This window comes from Microtus pennsylvanicus, chromosome 6 (genome assembly GCF_037038515.1).
Source record: "Microtus pennsylvanicus isolate mMicPen1 chromosome 6, mMicPen1.hap1, whole genome shotgun sequence".
In the NCBI taxonomy this organism is placed as follows: domain Eukaryota; kingdom Metazoa; phylum Chordata; class Mammalia; order Rodentia; family Cricetidae; genus Microtus; species Microtus pennsylvanicus.
The window spans coordinates 106,367,237-106,386,260 of record NC_134584.1 but is presented as its reverse complement, the minus strand read 5'-3'; the positions used below and the strand labels follow the sequence as shown (position 1 = coordinate 106,386,260).

The 19,024-nt window shown below is 45.0% G+C and overlaps 2 protein-coding genes across 5 annotated transcripts in view; both read left to right on the top strand.

Annotated features, from left to right (window-relative positions):
• The window catches only part of Dus2 (dihydrouridine synthase 2), a 41,235-nt gene extending 39,380 nt beyond the window's left edge, over positions 1-1,855 (top strand). For 2 of the 3 annotated variants that reach the window (XM_075977200.1, XM_075977203.1), the window contains 3 exons: positions 63-150; positions 1,050-1,123; positions 1,314-1,855. In XM_075977200.1, the coding sequence (XP_075833315.1) occupies positions 63-150; positions 1,050-1,123; positions 1,314-1,551 (400 nt within the window). In that variant the 3' untranslated portion in view covers positions 1,552-1,855. The remainder of the gene's footprint in view (positions 1-62; positions 151-1,049; positions 1,124-1,313) is intronic. The other variant, XM_075977201.1, reaches the window with a different exon arrangement.
• A 6,059-nt stretch (positions 1,856-7,914) lies between these two features.
• Nfatc3 (nuclear factor of activated T cells 3) overlaps positions 7,915-19,024 on the top strand; it is a 66,913-nt gene continuing 55,803 nt past the window's right edge. For both annotated transcript variants that reach the window (XM_075977195.1, XM_075977196.1), the window contains exon 1: positions 7,915-8,255. In XM_075977195.1, coding sequence (XP_075833310.1) covers positions 8,153-8,255 — 103 coding nt within the window. In that variant the 5' untranslated portion in view covers positions 7,915-8,152. The remainder of the gene's footprint in view (positions 8,256-19,024) is intronic.

The window sequence follows — 19,024 nt, the reverse complement described above, 5'->3', positions numbered from 1 at the left end:
CTTGCTAAGGGATAGAGTAGAAGTGGTGAACGGGCCTTAACTGTTTCTCCTCCTTTCCCTAGGAGAGCATACCCACCCCAAATTACCCCCAAGATGTGCCTCCTGGAATGGTGCCGGAGAGAGAAGTTGCCACAGCCCGTGTATGAAACAGTGAGTTTTTCTGGCTGCTGCCCGTCTGGCATCCAGCCACAGTGCTGCCTGCACTGGTATCAACACCCCAGTGCACCACAGTGCTCAGTTCTAGGCTGCTTTCTTAGCACCTGGACTTGATCCCCACAGATGTGCATAAGTTACTAGAAGCAGGGCTAATTACTGATAGCCCTTTACCTCTGACCTTGGGCTTCTGTCCAATTTTGGCAGATATATCCTTGGATTGGGCTTCAGCCAATGGGACACAGAATTATGCCCACACACAGGGCCCCTGGGGTGGAAACCTTGAGAGAGTCTTGCTTCACTTCCTCTGGTCCCTGTGGCTGCTCTGTCTTTCGTACTGACCTTCTGGCCTCCAGACTTACACTTCTGGGTCTAGTGTCCCCTCTTACAGAGTGACACCTGGAAAACAAACCTAACTTCTGTCTCTTTTGTTCAGGTTACCAGCTCCCCAGAACACAAGACCCCAAATACCTTGCTGTTTTATCTCTTCCACTCAGCTTTCTACTCCAGCCACATCCCCTGATCCCTCTGCCAGGTGCACCTGTTTTGCCCCCACCCTTGTCCCGTCTCAGTCCTTTGCCATCCGGTGAACTCCTTTCTGCTGGGAACTGGCCCACATAGAAGCCAGTAGGCAGAGGCCCCATAGTCATATACGGGCTCTGATGGTCCTTTGTTTAGTTCAGTGGCAGAACTCTGACACACTTGCCATTATGGTCAATTTGCATAACTGCCTTTTCCCCCTTGATAGATGCAGCAGGTACTTTCACGTGGGCGGAGCATGTGATCAGGCAGCCTTGACTTGACTTAAGTTACAAGTGCTTCCCTTTCATTTCTGTGTTCTCCATGTGATGAGGCAGGTGGGCAATCTTGTGTTTCCCTTGCTCTCCCTGCACCAGGTCCAGCGGCCCGTAGATCGCATGTTCTGCTCTGTCGTCACTGTTGCGGAGCAAAGGTACCAGTCCACGTTGTGGTGAGTTTCTCGTCGGATGCTGTGAGACTCTTGGTGTGGGGGAGTTGGGTGTATTGTTTGTGAGGGCACTGGATGATGACCCTCTCACCAGTTTATCAGAATCTCTGGAAAGGACGAGACTCAGGACTTCAAGACTGTAGTGCTGCTATTTGTTTGCTTTATTAATTAATATATTGATTTATTTACCCAGGGACAAGTCCAAGAAACTGGCAGAGCAGACTGCAGCCATCGTCTGTCTGCGGAGTCAGGGCCTCCCTGAGGGTCGACTGGGTGAGGAGAACCCCTCCTTGAACAAGCGCAAGCGAGAGGCCCCTGATCAAGATCTTGGGGGTCCCAGAGTTCAGGAGCCAGTACTACCTGGGGAGATATGCAAGAAGCCATTTGTAACCCTGGGAAGTAGTGAAGATAATCTCCTGGAAGGCTGTTGACTGTCCCTGTCACCAGTGTGGGGGACTGATGTGAAAGTGGTTTGGGTGTTGGGGCCTAAGCCACATTCCACTGGACAGTTTTCTGGCCCTCGCCATTGCAGACGTTAGAGGTCCTGACCCCGTCCATCAGTCTGAAACAAGTGCCAAGGGCTGTCCAGCGGTAATCCTATCTCCTCTCATGGGTCTGAATGGCTAAGCCAAGTTCCCAGTGACCTGAATGTTTTTTTGAAAGCAAGGTTTTCAGGCCGCACCTCTAGCTTGACATTGGTACTGTGCAATAAAGATAGCCTGACTTTCACCCATGGCCAACTGCGTCAGCCTTGGACTACATCCTGGCATAATTACTGTTTCTACCCTCTGAAGAGCTGCCGAGTTCCAAAGCATGCCTCTTGCATGTAGGGAAAGACTGGACCTTTGGGGTCCACTGGATTTTGGTGAAAGCAAGAAAGGACCAAAAAAAAAAAACCATTTTAATGGTGGGAAACCTAGGCGTTAACCATCAGTTGACTTTGCCGACGAGAAGTTCTGTGTAATCCAGAAAAACAAGGGTATCTGATACCCCAGTAAAGGGCCAGCGTAGTAGAGTTGGGGTAGGGGTAAAGGCCACAGAGTCTCCTTTGTGCCTTACACTTAATTCGGGCTCAGACCTGATGAAGTGCCTGCTCTGTGCAGGGGACACCTGGGGCTGTCATGGTAGCAATTTGGCTTTGGGGAAATGCAGCATTCACAGATCACACACTGTCACTTTCCCCACCCCAGCTCCACTTGAGGTGGAAGGAAGTGGCAGATTCTCTTTAATTTCCTCCTGGCAGTGAGAAGCAAACAAACAGCTACCACCACATTTACTGGGGCCTCCCCACTCCCCTCCTGGGAGGGGTGACCTGACCAAAGGTCTCTACCCTGCCCCACCCCACTTCCTCTGCTGTAAACAGGCTGTGTGACCTTCCTTTTGCCAGGCTATATGGGGGGAGAATTCCCTTCTAAACCAAACCTGTCTTTCCCCCAAGTCCCCTGGGACAGTCTCATGGTCTTGTGCCAGCCGGCAGCCCCTGGCCCTGCCTGTCTCTGAATCAAAGGTTTAGTGACTTAGGCTGTGCCTGTTTCCATGGACACCCACCCTTGCTCTTCTTTGTTAGATAAGGATGCCATGCTCCCAGAGGCCTCTCAGAGCCCCTTGCATTTTGACCTTGGTTACTAGAACTCATTTCTAGTAATCAGCCTCATAGTGGGAGAATTGTCCTCTGCTTATGTGGAGCTGACCTGGGATAGGGTACTATGTGGTATGTTTCTGCTTGCTGAGAGACTGCTCTAACTTTTCATCCTAAGGCTGTCAGAGTATGAGCCCCACTAAGGGGAAAGATAGTCTTGGTCTGATCTCAGCCATCCAGATTTATTTGTTTCTACTAAACCTGGCTTAAAATTCCCCCTTTACTTTTCCTCATACTTAAGAGACTGGCAGTAGGAAGACCAAGGCCACAGAGGACCACTTCCTTCAAGCATGCTGGAGGATGATTCTGGGGACAGGGCGTCAAGTGCAGTCTAAGTGGTCCTGGGTACTGATATCAAGCCTCTTGTACTATTAGTGCGGTTTTCCTGGGGAAACCCCTACCTTGGCAAGGTCAGATTAATTTTCTCTGCTACAGGAAGCAGAGACAAGGGTAGAGTGCTGTTAAGATTCAGGTTGCCCTGAGTGGGGGTGGGGAGGTGGGTGGAGCTCCGAGGACCCTGGGGAGAGGGGTTGGTTAGAATGTGTCCAGTGATGGGGATACCTGGTGAAGATTCTGGATGAATGTGTTGGTCCTCATCCTCAAACCATTTCTTCATTAGTATTATCATATTTCAGTGACGTCTACCTTGGACTCAGTGAGCTGCCCAAGATCTGGGACTGACTGAGAGGCCCAGTCAAGCCTGGAGCTGTGGTCTTCTAGTCTACCCTTAGCATAATTCACCTAAGAGTTCCCAGCCAGTTGGGCAGTTGTGGCGCACACCGTTAATTCCAGGACTCCAGAGGAAGACAGACAGATCTCTGATTCAGAGGTCAGCCTGGTCCACAGAGCGATTTTCAGGACAAGCTCCAAAGCTATAGCGATACCCTGTCTCGGAAAAGGAAAAAAAAAAAACTAAACTAAAAAGGACTTTCCAACCCCTTCCTAGGCTAGTAGTGGTTTTCGCCCCTCCATGTCCTTTATTGAAGCACTCTCCTTAGCTTATCACATTAGGGGGGCTTTTTGTTTTCTTTTGTTTTGCAATCCAAGCTAGCCTGTATTAATTTATATGTATTTATTATGTATTTACTTATTGCTTATCACTCTGTGTGCATGTGGATACATCTGGATATCAAGAGGATGACTTTATGAAATCATATATCTTTATGTGGTTTTCAGGGATCAAACTCAATCAGGCTTGTATGGCAGGTGCCATCTTGTTAGCCCCTTGTACCGATTTTCTTTTTAGGGTTTATTTTTACTTCCAGCTGGGGATTGAATCCAGAGGTTGGTAAGTGCCAGGAAGCAGTCTTGTAACTGACTGTCTTAGGGTTTCTAGTGCTACGATGAAACGTCAGGACCAAAAAACAAGCTGGGGAGGAAGGGGCTTATTTGGCTTACACTTCCATACTGCTTTTCATCACTGAAGGAAGTCAGGATTCAAACAGGGCAGGATCCCAGAGGCAGGAGTTGATGCAGAGGCCATGGAAGGAAGCTGCTTACTGGCTTGCCTCCCATGGCTTGCTTAGCCCACTTATAGAACCCAGGACCAGCAGCCCAGAAATGGCACCACCCACAATGGACTGGGTCCCCGCCCATTGTTCACCAATTGAGAAAATGTCTTACAGCTGGATCTCATCAAGGCATTTCCTCAGCTGAGGCTCCTTCCTCTGATGGCTTTAGCTTGTGTCAAGTTGACACACAAAACCAGCTGGTACACTGACCTACATCCTCAGTGACAATTTTTATTTGTTTTTATTTTTCAGTAGGGTTTTGTTATGTAGCCCTGACTGGCCTGAAGCTTGCTATGTAGAACACGCTGGCTTCCAGCTTGTGGGCAATCCTCCCTTCTAGCAGCAGAAGACACAGTGATGGCCTGGGTTCGCCTTACTCTGTGCTGACTTGAGCAACTGTTTTCTGAGGTTGTAGTTGGCTGGCCTTAACCTATCCATCCAAATCGAAAGCTGCTCAGGGGTAGTCCTTTTCTCTACGGCCAGCACTGGCACAGAGGTAGAGAGCAGGCACAGCCAACTAAAAGAAGAGTTTAGAGTTGGGGGGTATATGGCACAGAGAGGAAGAATTTCTAAACTTGAAGGAACATGCAACTGGGCTGGGCTAAGCTGTCCCATCCCATGGCTCTGAGGTATAGAAGCTTCCGCGGTAGAGTCTCATAGCCAGACCTGTGGCAACAGGTGAAAGAAAAAGGTTTCTTTTGATTCTCAGGCCTGAGCCATAATTTACACTGGAGGAGCAAGGATCTACAGAGACCCCCCACAGTCTCTGTCTGATCTGAACTTCTTGCTACTGAACTGTTCTTCAGGCCCCTGAGAGATCTGCACATGGAGTAGATGATGAGCTTGGGGGTGGGGGTGGGGGAAATCTTGGCCCCAGCTGGGGAAGCAGTGAAAGAGTATACATATCAGAGGGGGGAGCCTCTGTGTATGTGTGTGTTGGGGGGAACCTCCATGGCCTACAGGATCCTAGCCATTTCTAACCCCCGCTAATCCATTCTGCCTTTCTTACAAAGATTATGACTCACTTCCTACAATTGGTTCTTAGCTCTGCTGATCCTTTATCACTCTATGTTAGAATCTTAGTTTACCCCCAACCAGAAGCCTTCCCAATAGCATGACCCCTTTCCTTTCTAGATATTATCAGGTACTCAGTGTCTGGGGAAAAGATCTGTTGCTGAGCATTTAATAAATGGGTGGATTTTTCAATTTATCTGTAACATCTCTTATGAAGTGTTGGAATTGACAGGCCAGGGTCTCCATTCTGCCTCCCTAGGCAGATTTTGATTTTTTAAAGATTTATTTATTTTGACTTCATGTACATTATTGTTTTGCCTACTTTTATATGTGGGTACTACACGTGTGCCTACCAATGCATAAGAGGGCATCAGATTCCGTAGAAGTTGCAGAGGGCCATGAGCCACCCTGTCTGTGCTGGGAACAGAATCCAGGTCCTCTGGGAGAACAGCAAGTGCTCTTAGCCTCTGTCTCTACGTTGGCCGAATGGGCTGAGCCCCTGGTTCATGTGGTCATAACACGAGGGTGGGTAGACTGGGTCCACTTTCCCAAACTAAATTATAAGTGTGTGTCTATAGATGGGGCGGAAGTTGCTTTAAGTTTTATGGGAATGGAGAAGTAAGCTGACCAGATCTGGGGGGGCCTTATAGGATAGTGGGATCATGTGAACTAGTTGGTAAACCTCTAGCCTGTCTCAGACAAAAGGTTGCAGAGCTGAAGGAGCCTTTGGCTTCCTAGTTTCATAGTCAAGCTTTCTAGTTAGACTCTCTGAAGGCAACATAGCATATCGTAAAGTGTTTTTCATCCACCTAACATGTTAACTTTGTTTACATTTTATTTGTTTGTTTGTCTTGAGACAGGATCTCCTGTACCCAAGCTGTCTTCAAACTCACTGTGTAACTCTGGATGACCTTGAGCTCCCGATCCATTGCCCTCACTTTACAAGGTGCTGGGATTCCAGGCAGGTGCCACTAAGCCTGACTGCTTTCTGTTCTGCTGCTTTTAATGTCTTCAGACATTAAATGTCTTCAGACAAGTGTTCCCTACGGAACTGACTGTCTCCTGCTTTAAACACTTGTGTAGCTTCTACTGTCCTCAGGATAAAGTCCAAGCATCACACAGGGACCTGTTGTACTCTGCCCACCCATCCAGAATCACCTTTGACTTCTGCCCACCGTTCCCTCTCTGAACAAGCTTTGCTCTTCTCCTGTCTGGCTCTTCAGCTCCTACTAACCCCTGGAGTTGGGTGTGTGTTGAATGTCCTCTGAGCTCCTATCAGAGCGCTAATCTCTTTGCACGGTAATTATATATTCGCTATTCCTCTCTCCTAACCCTGAAGGGAGACTATCTCTGTATCTCCAGGTCTTGCAGAAGTACTGGCAGAAAGCCCTGAGCAGGAACAAACCAGTCCAAGATGAGTGGCTCACGTGCTCAGAACATTCCTTGCTCCTTTGGACCCGGGCTTAGTTGGACCTTCTTAGTAGCCTGGGATTCACTGAGATAGTGAGATCTTTGCATGGAGCTTGTCTTTGTCTTGTTCTCCCAGGGGCTTTTGTGAGTGGTATGAGATGTGTGTGGGTGGGGGGTGCAGGGTGTGTGTGGGGGAGTCATAGCTTCTCCCAACTCCCTCTCAATCATGCCCTAAGTAAACAAGACTGAGTCCCCAGACTCTAAGGTATGGTGTCTTGGGCCATCTCTTGTCTCACCGGGGAAGGCAGGCTCTTTGGGGTGGAGCCAGGACTGAAAATGGGTTCTTTTGATAGTGTCACTTCCTATATGTGGTCATTGGCTCCGTGTCACAAAACCTCTGTTTCATGGTTATGTACGGAACGAGGAAGTCAAAAGGGACCTTTCCGTTGTGTTTGCTCGACATCCATCAGGGACCACACCTGGCCCCTCTGATTTAGGTGCAGCCTCGAATGCACGATGTCCTCAAGAGAGCAGCTATCTGCGCCGGCTAGTGGGGACAAAGGCAGAGACAATGAGGCGGGGTGGGGGTGGGGGGTACCCTCTTGGGTCTGAATCAACTCCAGTTTCAGCTCCACCCCAATTTACCGAGAAGCTCGAACCAATCCCTGACCCTCTCGAGATTCCGCCGCTGAAGTTGGTATGGAGGGAATGAGTGGTGTATAAGTAACCTTGAAGTGGTCTGATGCAAGCACTCTAAACCTAGCCATAAGGGGGAAATACCTCGGTGGGGGCAAATACCAGGATGCCCATAACCCCAGCGCTCCGCTACCCCTTCCTCGACGTGAGTGCCGCCCAATGGGGAAAGGGAGAGTCTCCGATTGGCCTATGGCGGGTTCCAAGTCTAATTAGACAGCGCTATTGGCCCCACACTCGTCTTTGGCTTAGAAATTGCGGAAGAAATAGACTTTAACTACAACTCCCGAGAGGGAGCGGGGGCCCTACAGCGCCTTGCTCACGTGACTTCCTCCTCGCAGAGCAGTCACGCGATAGGCCGGCGGGGAGGCGGGGCCCATGGCCGTCAGCAGATCCGGCGGCCTATGGGCCGCCCCGTCGGAGGGGAGCGCGGCGGGGGGCGGGGCGGGGTTGGGCGCGCTGCAGGGCGCGGGAGCGCGCCGGCGGCGGTGGCGGCAGTGGCGGCGACTGTGGGAGGGGGGGCGGGGAACCTTGGTTGAGGCGACCGTGGCTGTTAGGCACCCTCGGCTGGCGGCGGCGGCTCCTGGTGCGGCGGGGCGTTCGGCCAGCTTTCCAGGTCGGAACGGAACGCCTGGCTTCGCGGGCCCCGCCCGGAAAGTTTGCAGCGGAGCGGCGACCTCCCGGCCGGCGCGGCCCAGCATGAAGCGGCGCTGAGGAGCCGCCGCGGCCGCCTGACGAGGAGCCGCAGCACCCGGGGCCACGCCGATGACTACTGCAAACTGTGGCGCCCACGACGAGCTCGACTTCAAACTCGTCTTCGGCGAGGACGGGGCACCAGCGCCGGTGTCCCAGGTCTCGCGGCCTGCAGGTGAGTGCCGGGCCAGCCCAGACTGGGGAGCGTGCCCTCCCCGCGCTCCCGCCAGCTCGCCTCTCTCCTGGTCCCCCTGGTTGGTGCGTGCGTGTGGTGAGTGAAGCACGATTTAATTTGAGGAGGAGGAGGAGAAGAAGGAGGAGGAGGCGTGTGGTTGGCGGCGACGTGGAAGTGGCTCGGCTGGAAGCTAAGTCGTGGGGAACTCGACTCCGGGTGGCCGGTGGCCGCCCGGAGTTTGGAGGCGGAGGGTTGGGGCCAAAGCCCCAAGAGGTTTCTGGTTGTCGCTGCTGTGCCAGCGTGGTGCTGAGGAAACGTCCCCGCGAAGCACGCGTAAGCGCACATAGCTGTTTTTAGCTTGTTTGTAAAGTTCTTCATTTGAAAGATGCGTACTCTTGTAGAAGAGCAGGACCCTTTTAAAATTCGTGTATTTTTTTTTAAATCTGCTTTGCTAAGAGAGTTAACACGTTCGAGAAATTGTTCAGTCTTGCAAATTTATATTCCACACTTAATTTCAAGTATACTGTAACAGACTTTTCTGAAAACCGGGTTGTTTTACGTGAGCAAAGTGTTTTCTGGAGATTTTTCTTTTTTTTTCTTTTCCTTTTTAAAGTTAGGGTGCCTTTTTTTTTCATAAATTACCTATAATGTTCTAGAAGTCAACTTTTGTTTTAAGAAAAAAGCTTTTCTCAGAAGATTTTTAAAAGGAGATCTTAGGTTGGGAAAGCCGGGCACCATAATGCTTGCAGGTCAGGCCAGTCAGGAAATAGAAACAGGATGATGACTGGGGACTTAACGCTCTCCTGTGACCTGGTTTGGAATAGTGTGGTTCATTAAGTTCGTTTCCCTTTACATATGTAATAGAACTTAGAGAAGATGGGAAAGAGTATCTCTTTTTCTGTCTAGTGTTGAGTACTTACTGCTATCCATACTATATTGAAACTACTGGAGTTCCATTGAAAGAATTTTTTTTTTTTTGTAAGTCGAGTCTCTAGATGGCACAATACCTGTTTTATTCGTTCCTTTTCAGCCTTTATATGTTAGATGCCTTTTTCAATGTAATAAATAATCTTAATAGTTAAGTGTTGGCTGTGTTTGTTTTCAGTTCCACTAGCATTATTTGAGCCAGGCTCTTGTTGAAGATACTACTGGATACTTAGTTGTGATGTGCTATATTGGTGCAAATCTCGGGCTCCTGAGGAGGTTGGGAAATAGATGAAAGAGACACATAGCTCAAATAACTGTATTATTATTAGGCAATCAGAATTGTGATAAATTTTATATATAAAAGAAACAGAAAAGAGGAGCTTATGGAGAGAATGGCATTGAATTGTACTTAGATTATGGAGATTGAAAAAAAATAAAAACAACTTGTTTGAGTGAATTTTTAGGAAGAAAGTTTGTGACTCAATTTGCACTTGGAATTCCTAGAAGTAAACGAGCAGTTTTAGTTTTTACCAGAAGCCCACTTTAAAATATTCTAGGAGGTTTTCTTCCCTCTCTTCTTTTTAATTTTTCCCTATCATTTCTTTCTTAGTCTCTAATTCCAAGTGGGCTCCTGCCTCATCTTCCAAGTGCTGAGGTTGGAGGCATATGCCACTATATTCAGTGGTCATTTTTTTTCTTTTCTTCTTTTCTCCCTCCCCTCCCCTCCCGTACCCTCCCCTCCCCTCCCCTCCTCTCCCTCCCTCCCTCCTTTCTTTCTTCCACCCCCCCCCCAAGGTTTCTCTGTAGTTTTGGAGCTTGTCCAACACTCTGTAGGCTGGCCTTGAACTCACAGAGATCCACCTGCCTCTGCCTTCTGAGTGCTGGGTGTGTGCCACCACTGCCCAACTGGTCATTTTCTTAAAAATATGTTTTCCATTATGGTGAAATTTATATGAAAAATAAAACTTTTTGCTTTTGTATTTTATTGAGATATTGTTTCCCTATGTATCATAGGCTAGCCTAGAGCTCACCACTATGTAGCCCAGGCTGGCCTTGAAATGCAAGTAGTCTTCTAATTTTGGCCTACATTGGTTCTATATTTCTCTGAAGGTTTGAGAATAGATAGAGCACGTTGAAATTTCCATACAGTGAAAAGGTATTTTGAAAATTCTTTATGGAAGCTGATCATGGTTGGTCAGCATGGCTAGCCTGCTCTATGAGTTCCAGGATAGCCTTTTTTGTTTGTTTGTTTTTTGGTTTTTCAAGACAGGGTTTCTCTGTGTAACAGTCCTGACTGTTCTGGAACCTGCTTTGTAGACCAGGCTGGCCTCAAAATCACTGAGATCTGCCTACCTCTGCCTCCCAAGTGCTGGGATTAAAGGTGTGCACCGCTATTGCCTGGCTGACTTTTTTCTTTTTTTAAAATCAGACTATTTTGTTAAACTTTTTCCTAGTGTCTAGCTTCAAACTGACCGTGTACCCCCTTAGAGATTTTAGAAGCATTAATGTAGTGCTAGTCAAAGTATTTTATGTAACTCAGTGTTGTTCGTGTTCAGAGTAGGTAGAGGCAGGCTGACCACAACAAGTTTGAGGTCAATATGGTTTATGTAGAGAATTCCAGGCTAGAAAAAACAAACAGCAGGGGCTGGAGAGATGGCTCAGAGGTTAAGAGCACATTGCCTGCTCTTCCAGAGGTCCTAAGTTCAATTCCCAGCAACCACATGGTGGCTCCCAACCATCTGTAATGAGATCTGGTGCCCTCTTCTGGCATGCAGGCATACATGCTAGCAGAACACTGTATATAATAAATAAATCTTTAAAAAAAAGAAAAAGAAAAAACAAACAGCAATAAACAAGAACAAAACCTACCTGTGTTTAGTGCACACTATTATTATAAAGAGCAACTTGTAGTATTCTAGTATACTGTTTGCAGCTCTCTAGTTTGCTGTTATAATAATTGTTATCTGAAAATTCAGTTTCTTTGTGTGGGGGGTGGTGGGCGTGGGTGTGAACATGTAGTGTGCAGGTTACCTGTCATCCTCAGTAAAGCTGCTCATTTGTTTTGAGATAGGGTCCCTTCTTTGGTCTGGAGCTTACCAATTAGATTAGATGTCTCAATATAGTCAACCCCAGGGATCCTCCTGTCTCTGCCTCCCCAGTGCTGAGATTACAAACCTGTATCATCACCACACCCAGAATTTTTGCATAGCTTCTGGGAACCAAACTCTGGTCCTAATACTTGTTAAGAATGAAGACATGTAAGTCAGGTATCGTATGTGCATGAAATGCCCAGGGTAGGCAGAGAACAAATAGTGGATGCAAGGCTGCAGGAAATGGGAGGAGCCTGCTGGGCATAGAGCTGATGTAGTGGCATGGCCAGGGTGTCGGGAAGTAGTAACTGATGATTGACCTGGGGAATATAGTCAAACCATTGAAACATACTTTTTTTTTTTTTTTTTGAGACAGGGTTTCTCTGTGGCTTTGGAGCCTGTCCTGGAACTAGCTCTGTAGACCAGGCTGGTCTCGAACTCACAGAGATCCACCTGCCTCTGCCTCCCGAGTGCTGGGATTAAAGGCGCGCGCCACCACTGCCCGGCCGCAAGTACTTTACGTACTGAATTCTCCCCCATCTGTTTATTTATTTAGACAAGGTCTTCCTGTGCTATAGCCGTAGCTTACCTCTCACTACCTACTAGAGGATGAACTTGTACTCTTGGAACCGTCTCATGGGGTCCTCCTATTTCTATTTCCCTAATGCTGGAATTAAAAGCCTGTATTACCACATGTGACGAGCTTTCAGTTTTAGTTTGTTTATTTATTTGAGACAGGATCCCACAAAACAGGCTTGAACTCACTCAAGTTTGTGTGAGTATGCTTTTGTGTGTATGTGTGTGTGTGTGTATATATATCCATATCCATGTGCACAGATGCCAGAGGAGGAAGTGCAATGTTCCGTTTTATTACCCTTTGCTTTTTTCCCTCAAAGACAGGATCTTTCACTGAATCTGAAGCTATGCTGGTGGCCAGCAAGCCTAAGCAATCTTCCGGTCTCCACCTCCCACCTTGCTGCAGATATAGACAGTTGTGGGCCACCCATTGTGGGTCCTCATAATTGTTGGGCTGTCTTTCTACCCCAAAATTTATTAAGAGTATTTTCTAGTCCAAAATGAGAATCACCAGAAGAAATGCATGCTACATTATGTATAATATCTTACCTACTACTGGTTTTAAGTTTTTGAAGAGAAGAAATATTTTGTTTTATAATTTATTTTTGCAAGAAATTTACATAATCATCAAATATTAATATACCTTTTTTCTTTAAAAATAGCTTTCTCTGTAGCCCAGGCAATTCTCAGACTCATGGTAGTTTTCCTGTTTCAGCTACACCTACTACAACAGGTTTTTCATGTGTAAACTTTGAGGCTTTTTTCCTAGATAGAACTTTTGGCTGTAATTTACTTTGCTTAGTGATGTCAATATAATTTACTATGCCTTTGATAAATTATTTTCTAATGTCCAGTTTTTATTTTTTTATTTTTGAGATACAGTCTTACCATGTAATCCAAGCTGGTCTTGAATTTATAATCCTCTGTCAGTCTCCCTTATTCATGTGCCACCATGCCCAACTCTGTTTTTATTTTCACTTAGTGCTTTTGTTCAGTTTTTTGTAACTGGGGTAATACACATGTCACGAAGTTCATAACTGTTTGTAATTTCAGCTCCAGGGAGATCTTACACCTTTGGCCCTGAGGGTACCTGTACTCACATGCACATACCCCCGTGATTTAAAATAAGAAAATGTAAAAGCAAAAACAAACAACAAAAAAAACCTGACATGAGTTGGAGTAATTGGTCTTAGATATTTTCATTTTATTCTTTAAAAGCTTTTTTTTTTAACATTTATACATATGGGTTTTTGTGTGTATACTTGTGCACCACATATATGCAGTGCCCGTAGAAGCCAGGAGTGGGTGTGAGATTCTCTTGGGACAGGAGCTGCAGATGGTTGTGAGTCACTTGTGTGGGTCACTGGAATCTAACCCAGGTCCTCTGGAGGAGTAGTCAGTGCTTTTAACTGCTGAGCCACCTCTCTAGCCCTGATTTCATTACTTTTTTTTTCTTTTAATGCAAGTCATAGCAGTACACATCTTTAATCCCAGCATTGAGAAAGCAGAGGCAGGAGGATCTCTGTGAGTTCAAGGCTACTCTGGTCTCCATAGTGGAGTTCCAGGGCTATATAGACCTTACCTTAAAAAAAATGCTCATGTTCTTTTGCTTTTAATTATATTGTTCTACTTTTTTCAGTTACTAACTCAGTAAGGTTTGAAAGGATATTGATTTAATGATCATACAAGTATAATTGGATATTTAAATCAGGATGAAAAAAGGGAAGTTGCTTGTTACGATTTTCTGTAATATTTTTACAGTTCATATATTAGGTATTTTAGAAGACAATTTGATTGCTACCAATCCAGATTTTCATGCCATAGACTAGATTTTTCTGTAGACTTGGATGCAGTGAGAGTATGTATTGAGTAATTGAGTCAGTGAAAACATTTCACTGTTTACTTGGAATAATAGTTTAATATTGTGTGTTTGTTTTGTTTTGAGGTAGGGTCTTGTGTATGCCAAGCCGGGCCATGTAACCAAGACTGATCTTGAACTCCTGATCCTGCTGCCTTCACCTCCCAAGTACAGGATTACAAGTATGCACCATTATGCTTGACTTTATTTATTAATTTCCTTTGGGATTAATAAATAAAGTCAAGCATAATGGCATATATTTATTTTGGGTCCGCTTGCACTGCCACAACTCATGTGTAGAGTTCGGAAGACAACTTGAAGGAGCCAGTGCTGTCCTTCAGGTCTGTGGGCTTCAGGCTGCTGAGAAGGCCCACTGACCCTCATTCTTTTGTTTTCATCACATTGTGTTTCAGGACTGGGCCTTGGTTTTGTGTGTGTGATTTTTGTTTGTTAGTTTGTTTTGCTTGCTAATATTGCCGTCTTTTTATTTTTAAAGACACATCTGTAATGGTACTGCTACTGATTTTTATTTGAGTCTGTCATAGGATTTTAAATTGTACCAGTCTTCAGAGAGCTTTCTTCATTCAGCTCCAAGCCTCCAGAGATAGGTGAAAAGTGTTCTGTAAAATGTTTTACAATGAGAATAGTTGGGTTCTGTCTGCATGTATACTGCAGGGCAGAAGAGGGACCAGATCTCATTATGGATGGTTGTGAGCCACCATGTGGTTGCTGGGAACCAAACTCAGGTCCTCTGGAAGAATAGCCAGTGCTCTTAACCGCTGAACCATCTCTCCAGCCCCTCCAGTGCCCTCTTTAGATCCTTCACAGACATTACTTGGTTATCTCCCTAACCCTACCCGTTTTATTTTTTATTTTATTTTTTCTATTTATTTATTTATTTATTTTATTATGCATACAATAGTCTGTCTATGTGTATGTCTGCAGGCCAGAAGAGGGCACCAGACCTCATTACAGATGGTTGTGAGCCACCATGTGGTTGCCAGGAATTGAACTCAGGACCTTTGGAAGAGCAGGCAATGCTCTTAATCACTGAGCCATCTCTCCAGCCCGCCCTACCAGTTTTAAAGACAGTGTCTTTTTATATGACCCAGTCTCACAGTAAGCTCCTGGATCAAGTGGTCTGGCCTTTGCCTAAGTAGCTGGGACTACAGATATATCACTATTGGTGTGTTTACATATATGCTTTGTGTGTCTGGTACACTAGTGTGTGTATGGAGGCCAGAGGTTTGTATCTTCTTTAGTAGCTCTCCACTGTGTTTCTGAGACTGGCTTTTCTTTTTCTTTTTCAAGACTGGTTTTATGACTGGCTTGTGTATTCCAGGCTGGTCAAGGAAACCTATCCCCTCTTCTGGCCTCTGTGAGTACCAGGCATGTATGGGATGCACAAGCATACATGCAATCAAAACATCCATACACATAAATAAGTAAATCCTTTGAAGAGTATTTTTGTTCTGCATTGGTAATATATATATATATATATATTAAATAATTTATTTATTTATTTTGGTTTTTCGAGACAGAGTTTCTCTTTGTAACAGCTCTAGCTGTCCTGGAACTAGCTCTGTAGACCAGTCTAGTCTCGAACCAGAAATCTGCCTGCTTCTGTCTCACAAGTACTGTAATTAAAGGCATGTGCCATCACCACCCGGCCTTGATGGGCTATATTAATAATAAAAAATGGTATTTGTTAAATTATGTGTTCATTCTAGCACAGTGCTTCTCAGTATTTTGTTTTTGTTTTCTTTTTCTTTCTTTCTTTTCTTTTTCATTTTTTGTGGTCCCTTTCCCCTTTCCCCCTTCCCCCTCCCCGAGACAGCGTTTCTCTTTGTAGCCCTGGCTGTCCTGGAACTAGTTCAGGCTGGCCTTGAACTCACACCTTGAATCTGCCTGCCTCTGCCTTCCAAGCGGTGGTATTCTGGCTTACTCTGACTGTCCATGCTGACCTGGAGCTTGTTATATATAGATCAGGCTGGTGGTGTTGAAATTGGTGGTAATCCTTTTGCTTTGCCTTCAAAGTGCTGGGATTACAGGTGTGTGTCACCAAACTTCTTGACTGAATGCCCTACTGAATGCCTTATTTGACTCCCCCCTTTTTTTGAGCCTGTGTAGCCCTGGCTGTCTGGGAACTCGCTCTGTAGACCAGGCTGGCCCCGAACTCACTGAGATCCACCTGCTTCTTCCTCCCAGGTGCTGGGATACATGCATCATCATTGCCAGGCTTGCTGTTGCTTATTAATGAAACTATGGGAATACATTACTTTTTGTTATCTTCTATTGCGATATTTTTTCAAATTCAAGTTGTGATTTTCAACAATTTTCTTGTTTATTTGTTTCTTTATCTATGTTGGTGTGCACACGCCCAGAAGCTAAAGGATTATGTTGGGCAGTTTTTTCCCCATGTTCTGCCTTACTCCTTTGAGACAGGATCTCTCACTGAGTTTCACATCCTTTGCCTCAGCTTCCTTAGTACTAGTATTACAGCTTGCGTTGTCACACCTGGCTCTTGTTGAATCTTAAATGGGCATCTGTTTGTTTTTTGAGTCATGGCTTTGCTCTGCTGCTTAGGCTATCTTGAAGCTCAGATTTGAGATTCTCTGCCTCAGCCTCTGGATAGCTGGGATTAGGGCCATGTGCCACTATGCCTGACTTGACTATTTTAAATTTTGAAGCTTTTCTCAGCTGTGTGATGATTGTTGTAACCTGCTAATGACTTAAATGGACACCAAAATCATATATTCTGTGATCACAAGGATGTTTGCTAACTGTAGGCCTTGTAGGTTTTTTTTAAACAAGGTTACCTTTGAGGTCATTATCTGTAGTGCTTTTTCCTTAGGTTATTAGATTCCCAAGTGAAAAGTCTGCCAGTCTATTGCCTAGAGAGTGTAAGTGTGTTATGCTGTGAGCCATGGGAGTAGAAAAGCACGTAGGGTTTCAATATACGCATTTTAGAATGACTTTATTTCATCATCCTGTTTTCAGTGTGGTTGCCCAGGCATCCTTTCACCTTGTCAGAAAATTTCATTTACTGCCTTAAGAAAAAGTAGAGTTGGGAGGTGTGGAAATTTGGGAGCATGGTTAGTTACTCATTAAAAAAAAAAAACCAAAACCAAAAAACTTTGTACCCAATTAGTTTTTTAGTTTGCCTTCACTTCTTCCTAATTCTGGATTTGTTTATTGTGGATATATAATATAAAGGGCACAGTGTGACTTTGTGTTTATGCCTTTCACTTAAAATGTTTTCAAGTTTAACTCAAGATGTAGTATTTCCTTTCCTTTCCTTTCCTTTTTTTTTTTTTTTTTTTTTTTTTTTTTTGAGACATGGTTTCTTTGTGTAGCTCTAGCTGTCCTGGAACTCACTCTATAGACCAGACTAGTCTCGAACTCACAGAGATTTGCCTGCTTCTTCCTCCAGAGTGCTGGGATTAAAGGCATACACCACCAAGTGCTCTATTTGTATGTATGCCTGCATGACAGAAGAGGGCATCAGATCCCATTATAGACAGTTAGGACCCACCATATGGTTGCTGGGAATTGAACTCAGGTCCTATGGGAGAGCAACCAGTGCTCTTAACTTCTGAGTCATCTCTCTCGCTGGCATTTCTTTTCTTAATGAGAAAGATTCTTACTGTGTTGCTTCAGCCTACTACTAAGTAGCTTGGATTGCATTTATGCAGTACCACAATGTATCTTATTTGTTCCACTTTATATTTCATTGAATATACCATGGTTTGGTTATCCATTAATATATTGAGAATTATCTGATTTTTTTTCACCCTTTGGCCATTTCAAATAATACTGTTACAAACATATGTGTATAAGTTCTTATAGAGACATATTTTAATGAATATATAACTGGGAAGAATTGCTTAATCCATAGTTATTCTTTTTGTTGTTTTTTTCTTTTTGAGATTGTAGCCCAGAATTCTAGAACTCACTATGTTGCTCAGGCTGGCCTTGAACTTGTGCCAGTCCTTCTGCCTTAGCCTCTTGAGTACTGGGATTTCAGATATGCGCTACTGTGAAAAATTTGAAAACAGAGTTGAACTGAGGATCCAGGTGTCTATATCCATGGCTGATCTAGGATTCCTAATCTTTCTGGCTTCACCTCCCGGTGCTGGGAGTATGTACATGTATGCCATATTCATCTTGCTTACTTATTGATTGATTGTTGCTGTTATTTTTGTTTTGAGACAGAGTCTTGCTATGTGTGCCTCAGCCACCCAACTGCTGGGATTACTGGTGTTTGTCACAAGGCAGAGTCCAGGATCACTGCAGGTTCAACACAAGACTAGTACACTTAAGAGAGTTGTAGGTCAGCTTTATGTACACAGCAGTTTGCAGACGAGTCAGGGATTCATGGACAGACACTCTTTCCCCCACACTTCTCTACCTCAAAGCAAAAGGACTGGATAGATAGCTTTGTGTAGAGTGTTCGCCCAGTGTTTGTAAAGCCCTAGGTTCAGCCCTGAGCACCACAGAACAACAACAAAACTATATTACTGTGTCCCAAGCAACAATGTGGCATCAACTTAAGTGTTTTTTCAAAGTTACTCTTCTCTATCTTTATGGGACAGTAACCATGGACAGCACATAATTAAATGTGGCCAAGTTCCAATAAAGTTTTATTTATAGACACCAGAATTTGAATCATATTATTATATCTCATAAAACAGTTTCTTCTAAAAACCATTCTTAGCTTGTAGGTTGTCACAAAACAAAAACAGGTGGTAGGACAGATTGGTTCACAGGCTGTATTTTGCCAACCCCTGGTTTACTGTTAGTAAAGACATGAACGGCTATCTGTGTTCTCCAGATTCTGTCTGCTTTCCTAGAGCTCTCTAGTCTCTGATAGAACATTTTTTAAAAAATTTAACAAGTCTTGAGATGGTTCTGAAGCATCTTCCATCTAGAGTTGAAAATCTTAAGACTGTTAAGGTGTGGTTGGAGTGGCTGCTATCATTTTCAGAGTTGCGACTTCTAGACACAGAGAAAAGGATGAAGCAGTACATTACATCATCTTTTGTGTCTGTACTACTTTAAGACATTCTGCTTGTGTGTTTATAAGTGTGTGTCCACGCTCCCATGCACAGAGAGGCTTGTGGAGGATGTCAGGTGTTTTCCTCTATTGCTGTTCACCTTATAGCCTTGAGACTCTCCCTGAACCAGAAGCTCACCATTTCTGCTGAGCAGGCTCGCCTGCTGGGAATTCCTGAGAACTGCCTGCCTCTCAGCCCTCAGTGCTGAGGTTACAGACATATGCAGCCATACCCATCTCTTTTCATTAGTTGATAGAGATT